Consider the following 27786-nt stretch of genomic DNA (forward strand, 5'->3'; position numbering starts at 1 on the left):
TTATTTATTATCCAATATACGTTTTACTGGGAAGTCGGGAATGATGTATCCTACATAATAATAATTTAACTCGCGATAAACTAGGGGCCAAGATGGCAATCGTACATCAACAAACGGCAAACAAAAAGTAAAAATGTATCAGGATGACAGATAAATAATATAAATGCTACGAAAAGTCACTGATTTAGGCGGCGCGCGAACTTGCGCATGCGGTTTTAGTTACATTGCGGACTGTTGGTTGCGTCCAATTCAACCGACCGATCAAAAATCGCAATGTAATGAAACTCGCATGCGAGTTCTCGCATCGTCTATTTGAGCCCTATTTCCATATATTGTTTAAGTTTTGATTGGCGTTTTCCATCAACGATTGTCATCTCAGTAAGGCCCCAAGGGGGGATGGATCAGGATCCATCTAGAAACAAAGGAAACTAAGGTACCTACTTACGCGAATTAGTGATCATTAATAGTTATTTACGATACAAGTGCGAAAAAGAGGAAATTCGAAACGAGTGGCGATAAATTAAAGGTTTTAAATCGATACGAGTTGCGAATTACTTATTCGCACGTGTATCGTATTACGTTTTACAGTACATATGGCCCTTTAAACTTTTGACATATGCACGAAAAGTGCTATTTTACGCACTAGTGCGGGAAAATAGGACCATATGTACTGTAAAAATTATTATTTAAACACCCGATAGGTAACGATTATAAAATGAGATTTAGGGTAAGCGTCAAGTCACTATTCCCTAGAATTAAAAAAATTCGGGCAAGTGCGAGTCGGACTCGCGCACGAAGGGTTCCGTACCATATTTTAAGAATCCAAACTCGGTTTAGCAGTATTCAATCCTTTTTATTATGATAATTAACAATCCAAGTGTAGATGGACAAACTTTCACAATTATTCTCATACACCACGTACTCAATTACTCTCAACAACTTCTCTCCTCCAAATCCAAACCCTGAATGCCCCCCAGCGGCTGGGGCCCAGCTGCTCAACCGATAAACTCCCCCACCGATTGGTCAGCCGCGCTTGCACCTGATTGGCCGGTTTTGCAACCGACCAATCACGGCAGTCGCTGTGTTGCCATCATCAAATAATTTACACAGATATTTTAAAGTATAAGAACTACCTTACACGATGCTACATTATAAACCATAGACAACGATTTATTATACAGTAAATACTTAAAACTGGTCTACATCATGCTACAAAAGTGACAGCTAGCTTTAAGTTTCTTAAAATACCCTTATGAAAACAAATTAAATCTACTCATAATTAACAATCATCACATTCGGCCATCCGTTCGAGTGCAACTCCCGGTGCATGGAGCTTATTAATGGCAAAGAAAGCCGAAAACTTGTTACATATTTATCACAATTTGTCATTTTACTATGAATTAAAATTACACTAAACAAGAATCATCACATTCGGTCAATAGTTACTTTTCATTTATAGTGGCCGATTGACACTGTTGTTGCAGTTTAGACAAAGGGACATTATCGTCACTGTCGTAATCGGACGACTCCACAGAAGAATCACTTGATTTTTCTGCCGTGGTACTGGAGGAGACAGTGTTTATCCACGGTCTGACTCGATCTGCGGCAACAACAGTTTCAAACGACTTACTTTTTTTGTTGAATCCTGGAACATTACTTATCTTGTACCTATCATTACCAAGAGCTTTTGTCACTTTGTAAGGTCCAATAAATTTAGACAAAAGCTTACAACTATTACCTTTATTATAATAATTGGTACGTGTGATCTTTACTAGATCACCCTCTTTGTAAACGGCAGCGGGTGCTCGACCACTGTCATGACGCAACTTTTGTTTTTGTTGAGCGGCCTCTATATTAGCGCTGACACTATTTCTGATTGATTGTATGTTTTCTACTGACTCGTCAGCACCGATACCGAGTTTATTAGCCAAACCATCTGGGAGCTTGCAGCCAAATAGAGCCTCCGATGCCGTTTTTTGAGTAGACGCACTAACAGTGTTATTTATACCCCACTGTATTTTACCCAGCCACGTGTCCCAGTCACGCTCATCCTCACCAGAATTGTGTTTTTTTAGCGAATTTAAAATGGTCTGGTTGAAGCGTTCAGCCTGACCGTTTGCCCTAGGGCACGCGACTGCGTTCAATACGTGTTTTATCCCATGTAGATCACAAAACTCTTTAAATGTCCTGGAAGTGAATGAGGTCCCTCGGTCAGATATAATTCGGGAAGGAAATCTAAAATCATAAAATATGCTATCGAGAACCTTTAGCGTACTTTTAGTTTTTGTGTCCTTCACGGGTTTTACAAATACATATTTGGTATAGCCATCAACCACAGTCAGAATGTAAGCGTTCCCCTTTTTACTTTTAGTAAACGGCCCCAGATGGTCGATGTGAACTGTATGGAAGGGGACGTCCACCTTCTGTATGGGATATAAATGGCCAGCTTTCTGATTCTTAGCACTATCCTTATTATATGCGCACTGTATACATGAACGTACATACTTTTTTACAAATTTGCGCAATTTGGGGAACCAGTACTGTGTCTGAACTCTCTCAATCGTTTTTGTTTCACCTAAGTGTCCGATGTCATCATGATTTGCCCGACAGATCTGAAACCGCGCGGCACGAGGAACTACAAGACATAATTTGTCTTCTACCCGTCTGTAAACTTTGTGCTCCTTCACGACAAAGTTTTTCTTTATGTCCTTCGACTCCTCGTCATTGCCAGGTTTTAAAATTTTAACTATCCTTGCGATATCGGGGTCTGTCATTTGTAGAGTTAAAAGCCAATGCTGATCGGTGTTAATGTGATAAACTGTCATTGTCGAGTTGTCGTTAAGGTCCGTTAAGTTGGTATTGCGGCTTAATGCGTCAACGTGTGCCATTTGAGCACCGGGTCTGTATTCAATATCAAATGTAAACTCGCTTATCTGAAGCCACCAACGGGCAATGCGTGGTACAAGACGCGTTTGGTGAGAGTAGTCCTAATTGCATGACAGTCGGTCACTACTTTGAAGTTGGTCCCTAAAAGATAAACCCTAAACTTTTTTAAGGAGCACACTATGGCTAAGGTCTCTAACTCGTAAGAATGCAGGTGTCGTTCCTCAGGCGTAGTTTGTCTACTGAAGTACGCGACTGGCTTCAGTACCCGAGGGTTCTCCTGCCATTGTAATAATATACCACCTACGCCCAAGGAACTGGCATCTGTATGGAGTTCGGTGTTTAAATTAGGGTTGTAGAGGGCTAAAATCGGACGCTCAACTAGTTTATCTTTCAGCAAAGTAAATGCCCTCGATTCTATCTCAGACCACTGAAAAGGAACATCCTTTTTTAACAGATTGGTAAGAGGTCGCGCTATCTCACCGAAACCCTTAACAAATTTTCTGAAGTATCCTGATAGCCCTAAAAATTGTCGGACTTCATGGACAGATTTTGGTACTGGGAACTCCTTAACGGCCATAATTTTATGCTCGTCTGGACGTATTCCATTGGAGGAAATCTCATACCCCAAATATTTTATAACGTCATCAAAAAATGTACATTTCGACAGTTTTAGAGTCAATCCATATTCACGCAAAAGCTTCAGAACCTCCTCCAGTCTTTGGAATCCCTGTTCAAAATCTTCCGATGGCACAAGAATGTCATCTAAATACGCTAATGCTGCATCAAAACGTTTTGAGCCAAGCATCTTATTTATGAGTCTCTGAAAAACCGCGGGTGCATTAGCGAGGCCAAACGGCATCCGTTTGAACTCAAAATGACCGTCTGGAGTCACAAATCCTGTGTAGCGACGACTTTCCTGTGCCATAGGAACCTGATAATAACCTGAAGCGAGATCTAACGAGGTAAAGAAGCGATTACCGCTAAGATTGTTCAACTGATCCTCTATAAGAGGGAGGGGAAAACAGTCTTTTCTAGTCTTATTATTTAATGCCCTGAAGTCTATGCACAAGCGCTGTTCTCCGGTCTTCTTTTTTACCATTAAAATGGGGCTTGCAAACTCAGATTCGGATTCCTGAATAATATCATTTTGTAGCAACTCATCTATTATACCACGCACTTGCTCCCTTTCAGAAAAAGACAGTCGATAGGGTCGATATACTACAGGCCTATCATCATTCAGGTCAATGGTCATCTCAACGTCTTTTGCGAGCCCTATTTCACTGAGGTTCATAGCGAAGCAGTCGCGGTACGATTGGAGCATGTTATAAAGTCTATCTACATTTTCATCGCTAACACCTTTTCCGACTTTAATTTCTGCGCGATCTAACGGCTCCATAGTAGTCACGTCTTTGGTTATTCGATTGACCCTACGAAACGATCTTTCTACAAAAGGCGTAGCTCGAGCTAATAAGGTATCGTTGGAAATTACCAGTTTGTCGGGTCGACAATTCGTTATGACCAGGTGACCCTTCCCTTGTTCGATGTGGTAAACTCCCTGATGCAAGTGATACTCTCTACCCGGTTCTGTACAAGTATACCCTTCCATGTAAATATCACCAGAGTATGCATCATCGTCGGTACATACTTCAACCAGTCCTACTATCTCAATCTCATTGGAGTCTACACTCACAAGCTTAATGCTATTATCTTGTCGGGGTAAGTCCGCCGTAGATGGGCTTTTGTAAAATAAAAGCTTGCGACAGTCTTTCAATACAGCCACACCGGGCAACTCAGTGAAATCTTGGCCAATAAGAAGAGGGGCACGTAGGAATCTATCTGGGACTACAAGTACTTCAACCCTAGCTTCGACTTCATCAAGTTTTAACGTAATAAAACTCTTGTATAGTGGAATTACCGAGCCTTCACCAAAGCCTATAATTGCAGGGAGTTCATTAAAACATTTCGACAAATTTAACGTTTGGGCCTCTGTTTCGCGCATAAGGGTGCTCTCACTACCGAAATCGACGTAGGACACAAAGGTTCTATCGTTGACTAAAACCTTCCTATAGAATTTGTCATTAGGATTGTTGGAGGTGGATATCGTCAAAGTTTTTCGTTCCCCGCTAATAGTTTTATTGTCGTTTGACTGTTGTGGGGTTAAGGGATTGAGTTTGCATCCTGCAGCATCGTGCCCCACCCTAAAACATTTTTGACATTTAACTAAAGGATTTGGGCACTTATAATAGGTATGTCCCTTCGCTCGACAGTTAAAACAAGTTACTCCTACCTCACTGGATTTGGGCGTATGATTAGAAGAACGACTAGGCTGAAAATTATCATTGCGTTTCCTGACATATGATGGCATTTCAGTGACTTTCTGAGAATTGAGAAAGTTCAGGAGGTCCTCTGGTTCTTTACAGTTCAACGCTTGCGCGCCATTCCTAATGGATTTGTCTATGATTCCATGTATCACACAGTCTACTGCGTTTTGTCCTTTAATTTCGCAGCGATTTAACAGAGTAAGTTTATCATAGAAATATTCACGCAAATTCTCGTTATATCGAGTGGTACGCGCAAGCATTTCCTCCAGAAGCCGACCATAATTTTGCTCATTAGGGAAGGCCTTTCGAAGTTTCGCCTGCCACTCATCCCAGCTATAATTAACCGAAGGCAATGCCTCAAACCACTTTTTTGCAAGGCCAGTTAATTTTTGGAGAGCAAAATGTATGGTCTGCTTCTGATCCCACTCATATATACTAGAACACTCATTAACCTTCCTTATCCAACTCTCCGTACTTTGTGCTTTGCTAGACGGGTCGAACTCAGGTATTACGTTATTCATATGATTATTATTCAGATGATGCAATTTCACTTTATCACTTCCGCGAAGGGTAGACACAAGTTTAAGTACCTCGTCAACAGTGAAGCCCGCAATCGGTGGCTCGCTCACAGGTTGTGTCGTCGTCTGTTCAGGCTGCGACGTCGTCGGTCCTGGCAGCGATGACCCCAGCTCGAACGGTGCCAAGTCCTGCGATCCTGTTGTGATCTTACTTGGTTCCACCTCTTCAATTACCCACGCGGTTGCAGCGACATCTTGTGCGGTTTTGCGAACCCGTTTAGCGGCGGACAGCGGCGGCCGGTTGTAACCTCCCTTCCGCTTGCGACTCCGTCCCTTTTGCCTCGCGTCATCGCCGTCATTATCCATTATCTCGGAAAAGGAAAAATGCAGTTAATTAATAATATTGCGAATAGCATAATTGAATTAAGTGATAATGGATAAACTCTAATCTCAATATAACCTGATTTCTCATGAAAATCACATTAATCGAGAATCATGCGTAACCATTGAACATGAAGCATACTTAGCTGTGATGAGACACACATGGCCTCCCTAAAGGTTTGGAGCATACATAGCTCCAACAGACACACATGGCCTGTAATGACTAAGGAACATACATAGCTCCTCTCAGACACACATGGCCTGGAATAACTAAGGAACATACATAGCTCCCTTCAGACACACATGGCCTGGAATAACTAAGGAACATACATAGCTCCCTTCAGACACACATGGCCTGTAATAACTAAGGAACATACATAGCTCCCTTCAGACACACATGGCCTGTAATAATTAAGGAACATACATAGCTCCCTTCAGACACACATGGCCTGTAATAACTAAGGAACATACATAGCTCCCTTCAGACACACATGGCCTGTAACAACTAAGGAATAACTCCACTAAGGTACACTTGGCCTCCTACAATAAAGACACTTACATAGCCCTATAATAGCACACATGGCCCACTAACTCTAAGTTTAGTTTAAGATTACTTTAAGATTACTTTAAGTTTACTTTAAGTTTACTTTATGTTTACTTTAAGTTTACTTTGTTTACTTTAAGTTTACTTTATGTTTACTTTAAGTTTACTTTAAGTTTACTTTAAGTTTACTTTAAGTTTACTTTAAGTTTACTTTAAGTTTACTTTAAGTTTACTTTAAGTTTACTTTAAGTTTACTTTAAGTTTACTTTAAGTTTACTTTAAGTTTACTTTAAGTTTACTTTAAGTTTACTTTAAGTTTACTTTAAGTTTACTTTAAGTTTACTTTAAGTTTACTTTAAGTTTACTTTAAGTTTACTTTAAGTTTACTTTAAGTTTACTTTAAGTTTACTTTAAGTTTACTAAGTTCACTTCAAGTTTACCTTAAGTTTACTTCAAGTTTACTTTAAGTTCACCTTAAGTTCACTTTAAGTTTACTTTAAATTACTTTTAAGTTCACTTTAAGTTTACTTCAAGTTTAGTATAGTTTACGTTTAGTTTAATTGTAGTTTACGTTTAGTTTAATTAAAGTTAAGTATAGGTAAGTTTAGTTAAGTAAAGTTAAGTGTAGTTAAGCAAAGTTAAGTGTAGTTAAGTAAAGTTAAGTGTAGTTAAGTAAAGTTAAGTGTAGTTAAGTAATGTTAAGTTAAGTTGAGTCAAGTCAACTCACCAAACAAAGTTATTATGAAATTAAGTATCATCAGCTGACTTCGGCTAACTCGGGTCCGTTCGGCTCAGCATTGCTCCTAGCGATTATTACGGTTGGCACCACTTGACGCCCTTTTGCGTGCACGACCACAGATAAGATAATGACTTGAATTTTGACAACCCTAAATAGCCGAAAGGGATAGCATGATTCGTCCCTGAATCGCTGTCAAACTTCGGTTTTGTAGGAAGTGTCATTTCCGCACGGTAGTATCATTATTTATTCTGTGGTATCAATGCAATCTTGTTTAGTTTTATTGTATCTCATTCTCAAGATTCAAAACGCGTCTGTTATGATTAGGACAGATATGACCGCTAGGTGGCGCAGGCGCCACGCGCAGCCTTTGGCTAGCAACCAAAATTGGTGTGGGACAGATGTACTTGTTGCTACTTGTTGCGACGCGACGAAATCGCGGTGAGAGCCACGCCTGACACAAGCCAGTTCGACTACTTTATTGTTGACTAAGACTGACCAAAATTTACTTAAATTAATATATGATTCAGTTTACATTATGCCTACGTTGATTAATTTTGATGTTATTGGATTGTCACAGCCTGCGGCAATTGGTTTAATATTGTAATTACTCATACTTGAACCGGATTGAATTACCCGATTCCGCAATTATGGTGAAATCAAAGAAAATTAACCATTAATAAACATGAAAGGTTGTAGCAATCCGGTAAATCATAAGAATAACAGAACAATAAAATCACATTTCACACTTTAACGGAATATTTTAAATAAAACTTTTCAGGAATGTACCTTATTGGCGCGTAGATAGTCCAACTTCTGAGTTTTTAAGAATCCAAACTCGGTTTAGCAGTATTCAATCCTTTTTATTATGATAATTAACAATCCAAGTGTAGATGGACAAACTTTCACAATTATTCTCATACACCACGTACTCAATTACTCTCAACAACTTCTCTCCTCCAAATCCAAACCCTGAATGCCCCCCAGCGGCTGGGGCCCAGCTGCTCAACCGATAAACTCCCCCACCGATTGGTCAGCCGCGCTTGCACCTGATTGGCCGGTTTTGCAACCGACCAATCACGGCAGTCGCTGTGTTGCCATCATCAAATAATTTACACAGATATTTTAAAGTATAAGAACTACCTTACACGATGCTACATTATAAACCATAGACAACGATTTATTATACAGTAAATACTTAAAACTGGTCTACATCATGCTACAAAAGTGACAGCTAGCTTTAAGTTTCTTAAAATACCCTTATGAAAACAAATTAAATCTACTCATAATTAACAATCATCACACATATAAAAAAAAAACAAAAAAAAAAAGCAAAAAAAAAACGGTCACCCATCCAAGTACTGACCACTCCCGACGTTGCTTAACTTTGGTCAAAAATCACGTTTGTTGTATGGGAGCCCCATTTAAATCTTTATTTTATTCTGTTTTTAGTATTTGTTGTTATAGCGGCAACAGAAATACATCATCTGTGAAAATTTCAACTGTCTAGCTATCACGGTTCGTGAGATACAGCCTGGTGACAGACGGACGGACGGACGGACGGACGGACGGACGGACAGACAGCGAAGTCTTAGTAATAGGGTCCCGTTTTACCCTTTGGGTACGGAACCCTAAATACTACTGGTGTTTATGAATGAAACTGTGCTTACAATCTAAGTAGGTACACCACTTACCACCTCCAGTTTACGTTTGTTTGCAACATTAAGTTCTTAGAATTGTATTTATTTATACGCGCGACAATGCAACTACTATTTTACGACGTCAATAAATATGATCGTCCTAGGACTTACATAAGTGCCAACAATTTAAAGTAATTTTCCTTTAACTAAGAGTCATTGTAATTACGAGTAATACGAGTAGGTATATTTATTGTGCCTATAATAAGTCCTTTAATACAGTTTGAAGGAATATTTTCTGCAGAATAATGAGGTCATGGGTCGTTCTCTCATTTCGTGCAAATCGGTGATGTTCTCTCGATTTGTAAATTTTCTTTTAAATGGTAAATTTTTGGGTTTTCATGCATTGTGGATTCATTTATTGACACTTTTATGCTAAAGGCACCTTCGTAACCTTATTCCTTTTCATTTAATAAGACTGGTGGTAATGAACTACGCGCTGGTAATGAAATGGGCATGGATGGTAATTTTATCAGTGGAGGGTAATGAAACAAACTTATGAAATCGCAATAAAAAAACTTTAGTTAATGAAAATTAACACCATTAATATAATGAACAACATTAAAATCACGTGTCTTAAGCGCTGTGCAGACGATCAAGCCGACTTAACAAATACTCCGGCTTGACAATCGCGACTTATGATTTACCACCTAGCTTGTAGCGATTGTCAAGCACAATTTACGTGATTGAAGACGTATTTCGTATTGTTTATTTATTTAATGATTACACAGCACTACATCAGTCTTGTCACCAACACACTGAGAAACTACATACTTTAATTTAAAATTAACATCCAAATACACTCGACTGCCAATCCATCCACCGTAGCTCCATAAACTCACAAAATCTCAAGCACTCATGAGTTAACAGGAGATGCACCAGGAGAAGCCTAAGGGTTATATTTCTAATGTCCGGTACAAAAAGTCTTACAAGCCTCTCTAGTCTCTCTACTAGTTCAAGGCAGCCAGAGTCTCCACGAAAAGCCCAACAAGCTAAAAGTAGTAGGCTTAAGTTGTGCCTCACCTGACTCACCTCCAAAGAAATGAAGCCCAGGGTTCCTAAAATAAATATTTTTAGGTAATACATCCTAAGGAAATTCTTTTGGACCTTTTCCAATAGTAGAATGTACGTTGACTCGTAAGGGATCCAGGCTAATGCTGACGCCTCCAACTTGCTTCTGACCAGAACATTGTAAAAAACTTTTATGGGGCAAGGGTCATGGAATTCTCTGACAATGCGAGTGACAAAGTCTAATCTACTGAAGCTACAGTGCCAAGTGCTTTGATATGGTCGTGAAATGTTAGCCGCATATCGAATATGACCGCAAGATCCTTTACTGAGACGACTCTTGAGCATGTGTAGGAAATAGGGTTTGATTAAAACTACACACTTGACACTTAGCCGCATTGAAAGTCAGTTTGTTACCCCGACTCCATTGGCACAGAGATGATGAAACATCCTACTGCAGCAACTTACGATCCTCCTCCTTCTCAACTCAATATACCAATTTAAGATCGTCGGCGTAGAGTAGACAACGAGCGTTATGGATAACCGAGGGCAGGTCATTGACCATTATTCTAAATAGGAAAGGCCCCAAGATTGAATCTTGGCTGTCACCAGAACGAGTATGGTACGGATCTGGTACGAAGTGGCCATGCTGGTCGTTGCGTGCTGCGGTTTATCACGCAGATAACTGGCAAAAATGTTAAGCAAATGTGGATTGAACCCAATAGCGTCTAGTTTGTGTAGGAATACATCGTTACCCACACGATTGAAGGCTTTTCGGAAATCATAATACAGGACGTCTATCAGGATACCCATATCCAGATGCTCTGAGATGGTGTCACTGTCAACCAAGGTCAGGTTAGTTTTCACAGACCGTTTCACTCTGAAACCATGCTGAGTGTTGCACAGGCATAATGGTTTCACTTGTTTCGACAACGTGCCATGGAGTATGGACTCAAACAGCTTTGCTAAAGCTGAAAGAAAAGAATACCTTGACTTTGGGATCGGTCTTACCCGTGAAATCTTCCAATGGTGATGATATGTACTTGTGGAGAGTAGGTACCAGATTAAGCATGGAGTGTATTGGACCATTCAAATGCTCTAAACACCCCTTTAAGATATATGCAGGTACCTAAGTAGTCTGGGCCAACAGTATAGAAGCCCGATAAACTTACTTTGGTGTTAAGACCCCTTATGCAGGTACCTAAGTAGTCTGGACCAACAGCATAGAAGCCCGAAAAACTTACTTTGGTGTTAAGACCCCTTACATTTTGGTAAATTAGATCCAGTGAAGGTTTCAAATCAGGATTCCGAACTAAGTATTACTGGTTGGTTTTTGTCTGACTCCCATTGACGTTGAATTTACGAAATGACCACGATTATCGGGCTACATAGTTGGAAATAAACAGGATTCATACAATGTCGAGGGTACTCCTATTTTGAAAGTCTTGGAGTCCCCTTTGAGCTTAAGTTCATCGACAGTGCACCATGAATAACAGCAGATATGCCCGTATGTCCTCCGATCCTCAAGCTATATTCCACAGATGGATGAACTTGCGATGGTCCACCGCCCTGAGAGGGATTTTACACCGCTTTTTACTGCTGGTATCAGTTTTCTGAGATTTATCACGCACGGATTGGGAATTGTCGCTTTTGACAGCGGAGGCACTATTATTGTTTATCGGCCTGTGTTTATGTTTCTGTAGTTTCTGCCCTTTATTCCAAACATTTGCCCCGTTCTCTACCTTATCGTCGACAGGTATCAGATGATTCCAACTCACTTAGTCTCTTAGTAACGTGTCAAATTTCTCAGCACAGTCCTTGAGTGCGGTCTGGTATTATATATAGAGCGGCAGATTATGTTAATCTACTGCGCTCTAGTTAAATCCAAAAAATCACCAGTTGGGCTCCCCTATATATTATTACATAGTTTTAAATGTTTATACCAACATTCTATTTATAATAACTTAACCCTCTTTCCATTAAATGCACTGCCTCATATACATTATCATTACCTTCTAAATTCGTTCATTACCTTCCCTGGCAAAATTGGAAGGAAAAGAAATGAATGAAACAGATATGAATGAAGTTTTGGAAGTTTTCGTCGCCTAGGTCGGTTGATATTAGACCTTGATTTCGCAGAATAAGCCACACGAAAGGCAACCCTAAAACACATCAATTAGGTATAATTTTAATAATGTACAATTGGTACTTACTGTATAAATCACTAGATGGCGATGAAGATTTATCTGAACCACACTCCTTCCCGACACGAGAGAACGTAAGTATTTTCGTCAAAAGCAACATACGGACGTCCGCTGTGGTAGCACGCGGCCAACTGACTGACGAACAATGTGTTGTATCCGCGGGAAGTGCTATATACCCTTGCTATATAGCAAAATATAGCTAATCCATTTCTCGCGTCGGTAATGAAGAAATTGCTTGGACCATCACTTATAAGGCTGTATAGTTTTATTGTTAATTTCTTAGCGTATAATATTATAGGATATAAAACATAACTAAATTACTTGTTTACTGAACCAACAACAAGTTTTCTATTTTTAGTATCTTAAGGTTCAAATGGAGGTCAAAGTTTAACTTCACGCGTTACATGCAGAGAGGAATGAAAATAGTGGGGGTTAATTGTAAATATAAAGAAAACAACCACCTTTTTAGAATTGTTCATGGCGGGCCAATATACTTTAGGTCCTATGTTACAACCTTGCATTAACAGATATTCGAAAACACCATCACATTTTTGGTAAATTGCAAATAATACCGATTTGCACGAAATGCGAGAATGACCCTCATGCGTTCGTGACGTTACTGGTTAATTAGATTTTGTGGGCGGAAATTAGGATTTCATTTGATTTCACGAACCAGAAGTAGTTATACCAACACTACCAACCAACAACAGTCACAATAGAAAGTTTTGACCGTACCGAAATCAGTGCGGCTACCACCAGTTTGGCAACGCTAGCGTGAACGTAACTTACTTTCTATGCATCTCGCTCGTACTGACATATTGTTGACACTGTCACTGAGACACTGACTCATGGTACGGCTACATCAATTGACTCAAGTATGACATATGTACCTTCTATTGCCAGTTGCCAAAGCGGACCTCGTGCCCCATGAGCCGTGGCAAAAAGCCGGGATAACGCTATGAAGATGATGATGATGATGATATGTCTTACTATAACAATTGTCTGATTCTCCTATTCCCTTGAGACGAAATATTTCTTTAGATGGCTACGTGCGACGTGTATGGTAGGATTGGTAGGACACTAAAGCAATGACCAAGCCTGACGGGAAAAAAATAAGACCTTTCGTATGCTCAAATTTCAATAGGTTCTAGGTGTCGCAAACACCCCCTTCTTGTACAAATTTCAACAAGTAGGTATTAGCGTATTTATGTAGATATTACTAGTATGCTATAGAAATATTTGTGTGAATAGATAGATCCCATGGTTGTACTTAGGTACTATAATATAAATACTAAAGTAGGTACAAACTTAACTACTTAGGGTCTTAAGTAGGTATAAGTATAAACATAAACATGTCGCACTTTGTCGCTTACTATAAGAGATTCGCTTGTATCTTTATACGAATAACCTGTCAAAGCGTCCTTATGGCAAGCGACAAAGTGGGACCTTTTGCTTGGAAACGACACATACTTACTTATTATTGTTTGTATCTTCTACATATACTATAATTGCATAGGTATTTAAAGCAATTAGCGCTTTGCCGCACCAGGTGATGTGCTACCGACAATGCTTAGCTTCAAAGCCTTCAAAGTCGTTTGACTCTAGTAAGGTGCGTACTGACTCCAGCCAGTTTTCGTGTGCCGTGTGCCCAAAAGAACCAATAAATAGATCACTCTAGAGCCAAAAGACTTACCATTTGTTGGGGGTTCCTCGGCTTGCGGTGCGCGCGCGGCACCTTCAGGCCGGTGACGCCCTCCAGCACGTCCGCCAGCAGCAGGCCGTCGGCGCAGTCGCGCGCCAACCCGCCGCCGGCGGCGCCCGCGCGGCGCCTAGACCGCGCCCGCTCCAGGTAGTGGTTCGCCCAGTCGGTGTAGATCTGAAAACAATCATACTAAAATTAGTAAAATGCTTCTACCTATAGGTATATAAAACTGCCTCTGTAGCGTAGTCGGAGAGGCTGCCTACATCGCTGGAGGTCCCGAGTTCGAAGCCCGGTAAAGGCATTTAGTATTATATATTATTCATCTGTATTAGTATGTACATCGTCGCTAAATAATAGTGCAAAATATGTTAGATAACCTTTTTACAACAGTAAAGGCCACTTGCGCTTTCGAGGGTTAGCCAACTAACTCGGAGTTAACCCCGAGTTTACAGTAGGTACAGTTCCACCCTGTACCTATAAACGGTTAACTCCAGTGTTGGCTAACCCTGGAACGCGCAAGTGGTGGAGAAATACAGTAAATCCTTACACTTGTCAGTTCAATAGGTATTTTCAATAGTTTTAATAAATATTTAATTCCAGCAATAAGATACAGAGAAGACTGGTTATTTTGCTTCGAATATATGTATCTGTTTGCTGTACCTTAAATCTTTTGGGTTATACGTTTAAAAATTGTTGCCATCAAGATAAACTGCAAGAAAAATAACCTTGAGGAAGTTACGTAACACATCCAATCCAATTACACTTAAATATGCAGTGATATGATAATCGCCACGTTAAATACAAATTAATTTGGCTATTATACTTTCAATTAAAATAGTATTTTATACCACAGCTATTACAAGTGTGGTAAAACTATCGGCCTCGTGCGAATCATACCCATGCAAGGAAGATGTGTAACACGACACAACAAATTCAACGAAGTTATACCTACTTTCTTACTTGCATAGTAAATTCTGGACCTAAATAACCTGCAAGCGAACACTTGAATCCGGATTAAAATAAATAATAGGTACTTAACAAAATCTACGGACATGTCTGTTAAAAATAAAATTAAGCATTCAATAAGCCTCCGTATGACAAAGGACATCTCATGTAAGTAACCTTCAGAATGATCTCACGAAGATAACTTGCTTTTACGGAGATGCACATGTCATATGCGTTGCACAATTTTGACCGCATCGTGAGCTCCACTACTTTATCCGCAAGAATTTTCCTCCAAGAAAATATTTCAATCCGGTAATGAGGACTAAAATATCTAGACAGATAATCTTATTTAGACTACTAATTCTAATAAAAATAAGTTGTTGAATATGCCTGTGTCCACTCATATTTCTATGAGGCTTGTGAGTCATGTTTAAATTTTGATGGCTATCATTGTGTTCAAATGGAAGGTACAATGTTTAACGATTTTTTCTTGAACACGAAACGATTTACAGGAATTGCCAGGCATGAGTGATAACTGACCGACAAAGCAAAGAGTGATGCACTCTTATTTCAATGTCACGCAGATTCCTGGAGCCCTGACTCACGCAGAACATCGTAAAAGCTCATCTTTCCTGTAACTTTTTTGGGTTTAATGGTACTTTAAATAAGATTATCCTTAATTGTCAATGTGGCAACCAAGTACCCTGTTTAATCAGTTACCTACTCTTTACGAAACTTAATAACGATACTATGTGAAGTTAGGACCTATGCCGTGAAACGAAGACGCTGACGTCATACTTCGTTTAACTTTCATGACCGTTTTAACACAATCTAATTTCTCGAACGGAAATAACTATAATGGAATTTTCGTTTTCAGTAGGTAAATTAGTATTCAAAACAAAAAAGGAAATCGGTGCTTCATCTTAATTGTTTTCAATCACGCATCCACCATCAAAGTTTTTCAACCTCATAAGCATTGTGATAAGTATGAGCGATGTTCGCATTGAATTCTTAAAAGGATTAAGTCATATTCGAGTCAATTTGCCGAAGAATGGGGACAAGTGGCGGGCGCGCGGCGCGACACTCCGTCGCCGACCGGCCTTCTCCGTTGCGCTCAGGACCGATACTGATACGGTTCACATCTTAACTTACTTAATGGATTTAAAATACCACTTTGATGGCTCCTAACGACTTTTCGATTACTGGCTGCTAATTATAAGCCGACACATGAATATGCAGATGTTATGAATGGTATGAAAATATACAATAGGGATGACACATGTTGAACTTTGTAACAAAATCTAGTGAAATAAATAGAAAATTAGCAATTTATCTCAATAATTTGATTTAAACACTTAAAAAATATAAAGAAATGATAAACAATAAAACCTCAAATTTTCCGAATTGAAGTATAAGAAGAGAGTCTGAAAAATTCTTCCTCTAAGGGAGTGATAAAGTGAATGAAAGTTTGTAAGTAGTACTAGTTTTGTGTAAATTAAAATACAAGATCGGTAATTTCACCTTTTTTGTAAATTCATGTAAGCTGGTTAAAACGAGTTGAAATATTGTGTCGAGTAGGTACGAATAATAATAATCTTTTGTAGTGAACAACTTGAAAATTCATAGAAACATACAATATTAGAAAACAAGAAAAGTGATTGTGAACATTTCTGAAAATTAATCCCCTGAGGAGGTTAGAATAGGGGGTTTAAACATTGTACCGGGAATTATTATTTTTAGTGACGGTCTTTAAATACTTAATAATAATTATACCTTCAGGCGTAGGGATGTGACGACCCCATCGCCCGCTGGTTTTACCAGTGCAATCAGTCAACGCAGGGCAGCTTGTGGCGAGCTGTTGGGGATTAGCGACCTCACGTACCCGAGTGCTCCTGGAGAGTTCTGTTACCCGCAAGGAGGGTGGGTGGGACAGGATTCTCTGCCTCTGGCTTGCCTTAGCCGGCCGGCCAGAGTGGAGTCGTTAGAGCTATAAGCTCCAGGGGTGGAAGTGAAATATGCATAAGACGCGAGTTGGCACAGTGGCTGTTAACAGCCACTAAATGTCTTACCAATTCAAATACCACCAAATATCAACACTGTAGGTACCCATTATCATAAATCTATATTCAAAGATCATTATCAGAGCAATCGAACACTTTAATAGAATAATCATGACATGATACATTGCAACAATATTTTTCCACCCTAGGAACATACATAGTTAGTCACTCTATCTCAATCGTCACGGTTTGGACGGCTATCACAAGCGAGTTTATTCAAATAGGTCTCGAATAGTTTTCAATTGTCATAAATCTGGTGGTCTGACATGTTTATCGCCCCGTCTCACTGTACGTAGAATGCGTTATATCCGCTACTGAGAACTAGCCAATCTTAGGACAGTTATTGTAATAACTACACTGTAGTTATTACAATAACTGTCCTAAGTAGTTAGATTATCTAAATATATCCTAGAAATAAAAAGGCTAATAAGCGTGTGTATATGTAATAATACACAAGACTTTTTAGCAAAATTTTATTTATACATATTTAGAATAAGTAGCGGTGTTCAAAAATGCACATAGGCTGACATATCTGAGAAAGGTACTGAAAAAAATCCGTTGTTAGTGATAACATACTTATATCTATTAATAGGTAAACTTCTTCGTTTCCTATATGGACTCGTCTCAAATTTATTCTCTCATCACTTAACTCAAGGACTGTACAGAGTGGGTAATATACTCGTACTACACTCGTGCACGTATGTATTTTGTGTTAATGCATACTATGAGCCCTGATGCAAATTATTTCGTCTAGTTCCACGCAACAATTTTGTTTATTATAATAAATTTTACACATGAACATAAAATGACCCAGTAATGGGAACCATAATAACAATGTTTAATGTAGTTTATTTAGATCGTATAATAAAATTGCATGAGACTTTTATTGCTGAAAAAAAGGACTTTTCATAAACGTTGTCCAAATCATATTGTCCTCTCCTACAGCACTGCTGCATGCATGGGCTCGAAACAAAATTGACAGTACATTGGCAGAGCCCTATTGCTTTCCCTAGTAATAGCCCTTTTCACATATGTTGTAATCCTACCCGTCAATAAAAAAATAAAAAATCATTATTTTTTTTCTTTCAATACAAACGGTATTTCTTGTATTTGGATTTAGTTATGGCAGAGTATTACCATATAAAATTAAATTACATTAGTGTAAGCATTAAATATTAGTAATTTTTAAACAAAAACATTATTTTTGAACAAACGCGAGACCCTCAAAACATGGTCTCACTAGACGAAAACATGTGCATCGGGCTCGTATATGCACAAAGCAACGAGCGCCAAAGGCATTTACCCTCGTGCAGCTTCATTGGCAAAGGCCAGCGCAGCTGAGCTCACCCGTGGACTACGGTAAAACGGAGCTGAAATTTCTCTCTTAATAGAACCATACAAAGATAACAGAGACAGAAAAAAATCAAATCAATCATATTTAACCAACATACGATAAACAAGTACATATTATACACCAATAAAAAATAAATGCAACTCCAGACACCGGGTTATATTTTAGTAAAAAAAACAAGATTCATTTATAATTCAAATTGTAAATCATTTGATAGGTCAAATATTTTTATGTCGATTAGGGCATCTAAAAACTTTGTATGCCTGAAATGGAAATTGTATGAATTTATCCACATTTTATTTTCTCGAAATACTTACCAACTAAAAATGATGTAATCCATGAAAACTAAATTTAAATTAGGTATATAAATATAAGGAGCTTTGTGGTTGTAGATTGGTACGAAAAGCAATGATACAGCCTGGTAATAGACAGACAGACAGACGGACAGTGGAGTCTTAGTGCCTAATACCGTTAAGGGTACCGTTTTTACCCTTTGGGTACGGAACCCTAAAAATAGTAATACTCAACATTTAGTTGTAAATTTTAAAATTAATTTATATGCAATTGCAGCACGATTTAAGTATACAGATAAATTTTGTGTGTATATTGTGCAATGTAGAAAGATTTGACGCCTTTTAAATTATCTGTTAGATTTGATTGATATGTCACGCTCACGACTTAGGTAGATACTTTATATTTCCTGAATTAAGTAATCATTCGAGTTTGTTTGTAACGACGAGCATTCTGCACTGGTCATGTTTTTTTAACTTGTTGAATATCATAGTCTGTTTCATTTGAATCATAAAACAAAATACTGTCTGACTCTATCGTTCTACCAATAGTACTTATGATTCTATAAATATTTAAGTTTGTACCCGTAGTTTTATTGTTTACATTATTTTATAATCCGATTGGCTTAAATCTGTGGCGATGCAAATTATTAGTAAATATAGATAGATTTCCGTCAAACTCTTGTGCTAGGTAGCAGCCTAAAAGCGTTACGTACGGAAGTAGAATGAGGTCGCTTGGCTTTTAATAACGCTGGGCGGGACTCGGGCCGCCGGCTAGTTCCAGGGCTGCCGTTGCCATTGCTCACCAAGTTCCCGCCTCAAGACTACCAATTATAGACCGTCCGCTTAAATGAGTCCTCGCCTGCGCGGTACGGGGGCGACGGGGGAGGACGACTAAGGGTGGCGGGGAAGGTGCGGGCGGCAGGCGTACGGCGCCTATAGAACCACGTATCGCAGTTTCGCAGTTCAAGAGTCCGTCTATGCTCACTCTACACCGACTTTGACAGGACCATTGCAAACTTGGTCCGACTCTTAACATCCTATAGAGCCGGAGTTTGCAACCTTTTTGAGAAAACCCCCATGATAACAGCTTGGCGAGTTTGTAACTAAAACTAAAGGTAGCAAATAATGACGAAACTGCATTAAGCACTGTGCGGCACAAGTGGCACAACACAAGTATTTTTGTACTGCATTTTACAGGCGATATTTGGTACAACCAGCACATTGAGCCCTCGAGATGTACTAAGTATATAAATGGGCTATTCGGATAAATCTGTACACCACACTTTTTTGAAACATGTAAATCTTGTACATTTTAGACCTACACATCGGTTTATTAGAATAGCAAACCTGCGAAATTGATCCTCTCTCAAATTGGGCGTGTCTGAAATGATCGTTCGCCTGTAGTACGGTAGTACTATTAGTTATTCTGTGCCTGTAGTTGCTAAGCTATGGGAACACCAAGCTGCGCTAGGAGCGCCTGCGCAGGGGACCCGAGGCTAACAATTCAATTGCGTCTCAGAATTGGCATTCTTGACTCTAATCAGTGTTTAGATAACTGTCTGACATTGAATACATTTTAACGCAATGTCTGTTACAATCCTAAAAATTATTACATTTTGTATGGGAAAGCAATATGAAGTGACACAATTGAGAGGCGTTTTTAAGATACCCTGATTCCTGATATACAGGAATTTAAAAATATAACGTTGCCATAAAAATAGTACATTATATTTAATCTTAGCTATATTTTTGATTTATTAGCTTTTTTATATATTTAATGGTAATTCTGATTTTGGATTAATATCTTTATTATTAACAAAAAACGTAGGGTATGCAATGATTCAATGATTCAATAATGAGCATGTAGGTTTATATTAAGATACTAGTTTTTTCTCAATTTCCCACTTATTACTTAGATACTTTTTATATCGTACGAAGTTCATAGAAATATATACGACAATAACGTATCTATAGTTGGTCAAACCAAATTTGTCAGTAAATAAGAACAAAAAAACTATACTCATCCTTTTCTTTTGGGTGCTAGTACTAGAAAAGACAAAGATAGTATGATTCTCTCTATATATGTTTGAAATGAGACAGTCCTTTGACAAACTATAAAAACCATTTTTATTCATTCAACTGATCTTCTATAAGTCTGCCTGCACAGAGTAGGTACAAACATCATATTTCAGTGCAGACCAGACTTAACTTGGTTAGAGCTTGGGAAAACAATATAAGATGTTGGTGGTAAGTAACACAACACTTCGATGGTAAGTCAAGTACATACACTACAGGGTGAAATTTTAACCACCGTTCATACTGTAGGTAGTGACTTTATAGGTGAAAATTTTTTTGGGTGTTTCATATACATTCCGGCTGATGTGATGAAGCTGATTTCTATGGGACAGTAAAATTATTTTTCGCGATATCGGCATTGGTCCCATAGTAAAACTTGTTCAGTATGACCTATAAAGACACTACGCAATGTATGAACGGTGGTTAAAATTTCTCCCTGTATGAAAATTCAAAATATTAATGAAGTAAGAAATTATTCTAGCCGATACATAAATATTCAAAATTAAAGTGAAAGGAGCATGTTACCTGAACAATAGAACGCGTTTGCCTGGTGACGTCATCGGTAGAGCCTTGGATGGAGCGGGGGGCTCTTATACACGTGGGTATCATGCTGCTACAGTACCACCAACTCACTCTTTATTATAATTATAGCTTCCATAGCTAATTAGGTAAAAAAAATAGTTTTTTTTAAACACCTGTTAAAGCGAAACTGTAAGTATAATTTCTATATTTTCTACATATAGATAATATAATTTCTGAGCATCAAGTGTTGATTTAACCTATCAAAATTAGGTATTATTATTATTCTAAGTTCATATGAATAATGACGTTTATTTTAAATTAAGATATTAATTTAATCTAGTTAAATTAGACCTAATATAGTTTTAGTAATAGACGAGTTAGATTACGTGCATAAGCAACTGTCAACAAAACATTCGCCCTCATATATAAGAATAATCCGCCCGTATTTTTCTTCCTCAGCTCGTTCTGTTTGGAGATGCGTTGACACAATGCGTCAGAGGAACCAGCTTCGGATGAGCCGCCACGATCCGTTAGTAAATAGATACACGGGTGACACGTAAGTATTCGGAACGTGTGTCACGGTTCATGAATGAATGGATGCGTGTGTAGTGAAATAAACTCTTCCAGGAATATTTACTCTAGCGATCGGCGCCACATCCCACGCGGCCCTGGCGAGACTGGACTAAACCAAGGAAAGCTTAGTATTTGTTCAAACTATACCAACTGTATTTTTTAACGTTTACAGCAATATTTGCACTAATATCAGACATATAAATGTAAAGCTAGTATGGGCATCAGTCAAATCTGAGCCAGTAATTGAAAACCAAGAATAGACCAGCCTCTCTCAGTACTTGAAGAGTGAGTAATATGTTAATACCCACTGAGTTTTCAACCCAATTTTGATATACGCATTGCCGGTTCACAGAACGTACGATCTTTAAATGACGTCGTGACTTTACCGATAAATTCGAGATCTCTTTGGCATCGTACGAAGTTCAGTCACCGTCAGATATATCGACGCAAAGTGCTTTATTGCACGAAACAAGGATAGGCATCCGCAGATATACATATGTTATGTACACATTACATTACATTACATTAGAACCTTGCTAAGCATTATTTGAAGATGATTCTGAGTGTGTGCTTAATCCGATAATGAGCATCCTGTGCAAATATTTTTGATTGCGATCGTCCTTCATAAATAGGCTGTATCTCCAAATAACTGCTGTATCATTGAACCTCTCTACATGACAATGCGGAGCTACTCGTAACTTAGACAACATTATCAAAACAAGTTATTTTATGTTGGTCCTGTTTGTATAATATTCTAGGTATAGTAAATAAATGAGAAAAAACACGAAAACAAATAGTATTGTCTCACTTTTAGTTTTCTAATTTACGTTAAATTTTCAGGATTAGATTGTCAACAAATTCAAAATCATACCAATTATTTTATGCATCGACGGGAGCCAAGCCAAGTGTGCCTCTATATTACTCATACATAAGAGTCATAAGCTATGAATTTTCCTTGCAAAGTTCCCTTTTTAATTGCTTTTGAGTATATTTATTTTGGCTCAGCCCATAAATGTGATTCATTATTTCTTCAAACGTTCCGTTGCAGGATTTATAAAGAACAACATTGTTGCACTGAGCTGTACCGTATCGATGTATCTACATAACAAAGTTACACATAGACGTTGAGGTGTAGGCGCTATTGAACGATTATATTGAAATGAAATACATAGTACCAATACGGCTAACTTGAGACAATGACTAAGAACCGTTCAGTGGGAGGGCTAACTAATACTTTTGTCTTTATGCATGTAAGGGCCTTCAATACATACGAACCTCACAATATTTTTTTCTAAGTTTCCTTTAAAAGAGGTGACATGTGCCTTATTCTAACACTTAGGTAAGCACAAGTAAGCGCAAGTGCTTTTATAATATTGATATCAGCTTTTAAATCCCTTTATAAACGAAATGGCCATCATGAGTATCATGACTGATTTTAGGTAAATAAACTTTCATATCCTACCTACCTATATTTACACTATCGAAAATGTATATTAACAACTGATTCTTTCTTGTATCAATGTTTCCAATTAGTTAAAATCATTATACTACCAAGCATCTTTATGCACGTAATCGGTATTAGATCAATGTAAAGGGCGATGTATTGGTAGTAAATGTTGTGCAATATAGGTTGATGGTGTTAGTGTTACGGTGGATAAGTGGGCCGCGGCGGGCGGCTGCGCGCGCGCTTCTCATCTCAACATCCGACTCAGATATTTATTTACACGCTTGTCAAAAGTTCGACACACCGCGTATAAATAGCCACGCGGAAGGTGCGCCGGAGCAACGAACTTGTGTGACATAATCATAAAACACGGCCATTTAAAGCACAATGTGAAACAAAACATCCGTTAAAAGAGTTGAAGATAACGCGGCTACCGTAAAAGGATTTATGTGGCACCGAGATAGGCGCCAATGCGAGTTGCACGAAATAAACAACGATTATACCAGGGCAAAGGCTAGAATAGAGACGATTATAGTAGATAGGTAGTAGGAACACCGTAAGTACCTTTGTGGATCGAATACCTACACAGAAAAACAAAACTGGTGCCTTCAAACCCCAAATTTAAGCACTGTAGTCTAATTTCTAGCAGTAACTTAACTAGTTAAATCAGCCAAATTCGCCCCCGATATTATTTTAGTTTATTTCAGCATTGTGGGCAATACAGGAAAGACAACTTGGAATCAAAGTCAGTTTGTAATCCTGAATCTTTTACAGGTTGACAAGGTTTGAGAATATTCATTCAGCCGGGGAATTACAGGTGTATGTATATGTTGCAGTCAAAAGTGTGAACTGGTCAAAAGAACTTTTAACCGACAAAAACAGGCAAAACTGCTTTTGACTGAGCATGTTGGTCAAAAGTAGTTTTACCTGAAAATCATACCTATTTCTGGCAGCAGTTTCGTTTTTAGGGCGTAGCAAAAAAAATAACCCTAACCTACCTATCTCTGGGAACAGTTTCGTTTTTTGGGTGTAGCAAAAAAAATAACCCTAACCTACCTATCTCTGCGAGTACTTTTGACTGATAGTAACAGTCACAATTACTATTAACCAATGATTTTCAGGTAAAACTACTTTTGACCAACATGCTCAGTCAAAAGCAGTTTTGCCTGTTTTTTGTCGGTTAAAAGTTCTTTTGACCAGTTCACACTTTTGACTGCGACATATACAATTTTCCAGCTTTGCTTTATTTGACCTCTCCGGTTCCGAAGTACCATTTAGAGGTTGCTGTGGATTATGATTTATTATGATTCTCTGTCCAGTTGATGACAATGTAAAATTCGTCTAAAAAATGCTAAGTACTTAGGAACCTATACATTTTTAGACGTTTTACAACGACGACGAGCTAAGTATAAATGGGTTCCAAATGTCTATGTAAAATACAGAGTTCTGTAGTTCCCAATTCAATTCCCAATTTGGCAGTTGTCTATACATGTAGAAGTAGTTAGCCAATATATATAATACCAAATTAAAACACTCAGTTAAGTGCATATTACATACAATACAAATTCTCGAATATTAGCTAGTTATAAATTATTATTCATTTAGGTATAGGTAAGTAGGTTATCAAAATAATTTCAATAATATATTGACAACCTTAACTTAAGAAAAATGGGAGCAATATAGCAACTAACACGAGTAGGTATTTAAACGTCAACTGAAGCCGAAAAAGTCGATAGTATGACTATTGACTACATATTATTTATTATCTGTGGTATACCAACAAAGTGTGCCGCTTGATAACTTCGGTGCATCACGTAGTTGCACTGCGTGGGCGACCGTGGGTTTGTACTATAAACGAGCTTTTCAACAGCTACCGAGACCTGTGATACGAGTAATGTTCGTCGAATAAAAGGAAGTCATGGGAAAACCAATGTTTTCTGATTTTTCGATGATGGGCGGCCAAATAATCGTTACGCATACCTAGTTATGCTTGTACCTACTGTACTGGCTAGTGAGCAAACTATCTGCGCTATATCAAAAATAGGAACATACTCTCAAACATACTAACACGTATTTATTGCATAAAAGCTAACTGGTCATTCTACTTTTTACTGCAGGTTTTTGTGTCCTCAGAAGAAAGTATGTGATTTATATATTTGTAAATTGTGTAATTTTTTAAATTGTATATCAATATAAAGCATTTTAATGCTGCACTAACGATACCTAATTTCCGAAGTGAAAAAATATTTTATCTATTATTATATTTTTTATAAAGTAGGTAACAAAGTTGTCATTATGAGTAAAAGAACTTGGACGGTCAACATAGTTGTATGTATATTTGCATACTTCAGGTTATAAATTCTGGTTTAAAAAAGGGTTAAATATTGAGGCCTATTCTGTGCTTAACATTTGTAGTAGGTAGCTAGTGTAAGTTAAAACGCATTACGAATATTAAAATTTCAAGAATGTTTGAAATCGTATAAACCCGCAATAAAAAGTAGAATGACCCAACTACGTTCAAATGATTCAATTAAGTAAGTACTTAATACTTATATCACTATGAGACTTATTCGATTAGGTAGGTAGGTATATGACTTATAATATAAGCCTATAAGCTACATTACAACTCGTTCAACGGAAATAAATAATTTTAGCACATCTATTGTTGGGGAAGGGCGTGTCTGAGAAGCTGGCCGACGATATCAATCATTATTAAAATTATACAACACGCACACAGACATTGTATCGGTATCTATACCGATACCGATACAATGTCAAGTATAGGTATAATGATGCCGCAACACAGCCGGTCATGTACTTACTGAGAACATTAGAGGAGTGGTTAGATTGACTTATACCTACTGATTAGTTCGAACAGCTTTTACTGATTTAGAATACGTGGTAAGTAGAGTCGCCATAAGATATATCGCAGCGGCCGAGGTGCACAAAAATATATGAACACGCACTCTAACGCTTTAACAATAGAGGCGTGTTCAGTTACAGTAGTTTAGTCACCATAAAAGTCAAACGACCGAAAAGATCAACAATAATCATCTTATTCTTAGTAAGAAATAATATGACACGAAGTAACATTTTGAAACAATATTATCCTATGTGATGTGAATAACAGTATTTGTCACATGGTAGCAAAATTAATTCCACCGTTAACACTTGATCCTTCACTACGCTCAGGATTCAATATACGCCCACGCCATAAATATATTATTTTACTCCCTTGTGAGACAGTGTACCTACTTTTAACATTATGCGTTACATTCTAAAATAGGTAGCAAGATAAGTACCAATTAGGCACAGCCACAACCGAAGTTGTTTTTCTGACCACTTTTTTTTAACATGATAGGATAAATTTAATACGAGAATGATAAGGTAAAAAAGCTATCTACTTATATGTTACAACTCTGACTACACATATACCTATGTATGTAAATTAAGTCTGGGTTATTGGTAGAAAAAAGTTCGCTAAAGCCGCTCTTGCATAGTAGGTATCACAGTACAGTAACTAGTACGAGTAGTAAGTAAATTACTTGATATTGACAACTACTGCTGTTTAATCATTAAAAATACATTAGGTACTTAAAATAAAAAATACCTATGTAAATAATAAATATGCAAAGGTCATTTACTTACTCAAATAGGTAACGTCTGTCTATCAGAACATAATAACAACAATAATAGAAATATAAATAGAAATAATAGAAATAGAAAAAGGTATACCTACATAAGTTATTTACTTATTTATTACCTATCTTTTACTATTTTCACGTAAGTTAGAAACGGAAACAAAAAGCAAGAAAATTTAGGTCTTTTATCTATGTAGGTATAATTTGAAGTTTTTTTTACTGCGTGAATTGTATTCAAAACGTAGTGAATAACGTAGAAAATGCAATAACAGACGGCTTTGATAAAGCGATATTAATCAAAACGATCCCTTGGCCTTAGTTCCAAAACAAAAGCGCATCTGTGTATAAAACAAATTAACCGAAGCCTTTGTAATTGAAACTCAATAGACCAACTAACGATCCGAGTCATAAGGGAACGTAATTGTAACATTGTTCTCAATTCATGTGGTACTGGTAGTTACTGGTACCGTTGCATTGCCCCTCGAGTAAAAACATCCGAAACTGATGCAAAAAAGCGAATGAGGTTTAGTGATAAATCTTAAGCGGTGTGCACTCGCGGGGCGACCTACCTCGGCCACGTATTGTAATTTACTTTTTCCGATTATCATTCGTTTAATTTAGTAAACATGTGAAGGCGAAACATTTCGCAAGTAAACGTCACTATAAACATAAACAACAAACGCATGGTATAATCGTAACTTGCTGTATATAAACAACATTTAAGGTTAAATTAACAATCTTGCTCAGAAATAAAAAACACGCTGAAAAGTCACACTTGTATACTTCTATCGCAAATTGTCACACGTATCGTGTCGCAGACGGCGTGACACGCGACAGATTTAGCCCGGCGACATGACAGCGCGCAGCGCGCTGACCGACACGCG

General features: G+C 38.0%; 1 protein-coding gene across 1 annotated transcript in view; it reads right to left on the bottom strand.

Annotated features, from left to right (window-relative positions):
• Positions 1–27786, bottom strand: part of LOC134804236 (protein sickie) — a 265539-nt gene that overhangs the window by 185341 nt on the left and 52412 nt on the right. Inside the window, exon 2 of the mRNA XM_063777209.1 lies at positions 13989–14171. Coding sequence (XP_063633279.1) covers positions 13989–14171 — 183 coding nt within the window. The remainder of the gene's footprint in view (positions 1–13988; positions 14172–27786) is intronic.

This window comes from Cydia splendana, chromosome Z (assembly GCF_910591565.1).
Source record: "Cydia splendana chromosome Z, ilCydSple1.2, whole genome shotgun sequence".
NCBI classification, from domain to species: domain Eukaryota; kingdom Metazoa; phylum Arthropoda; class Insecta; order Lepidoptera; family Tortricidae; genus Cydia; species Cydia splendana.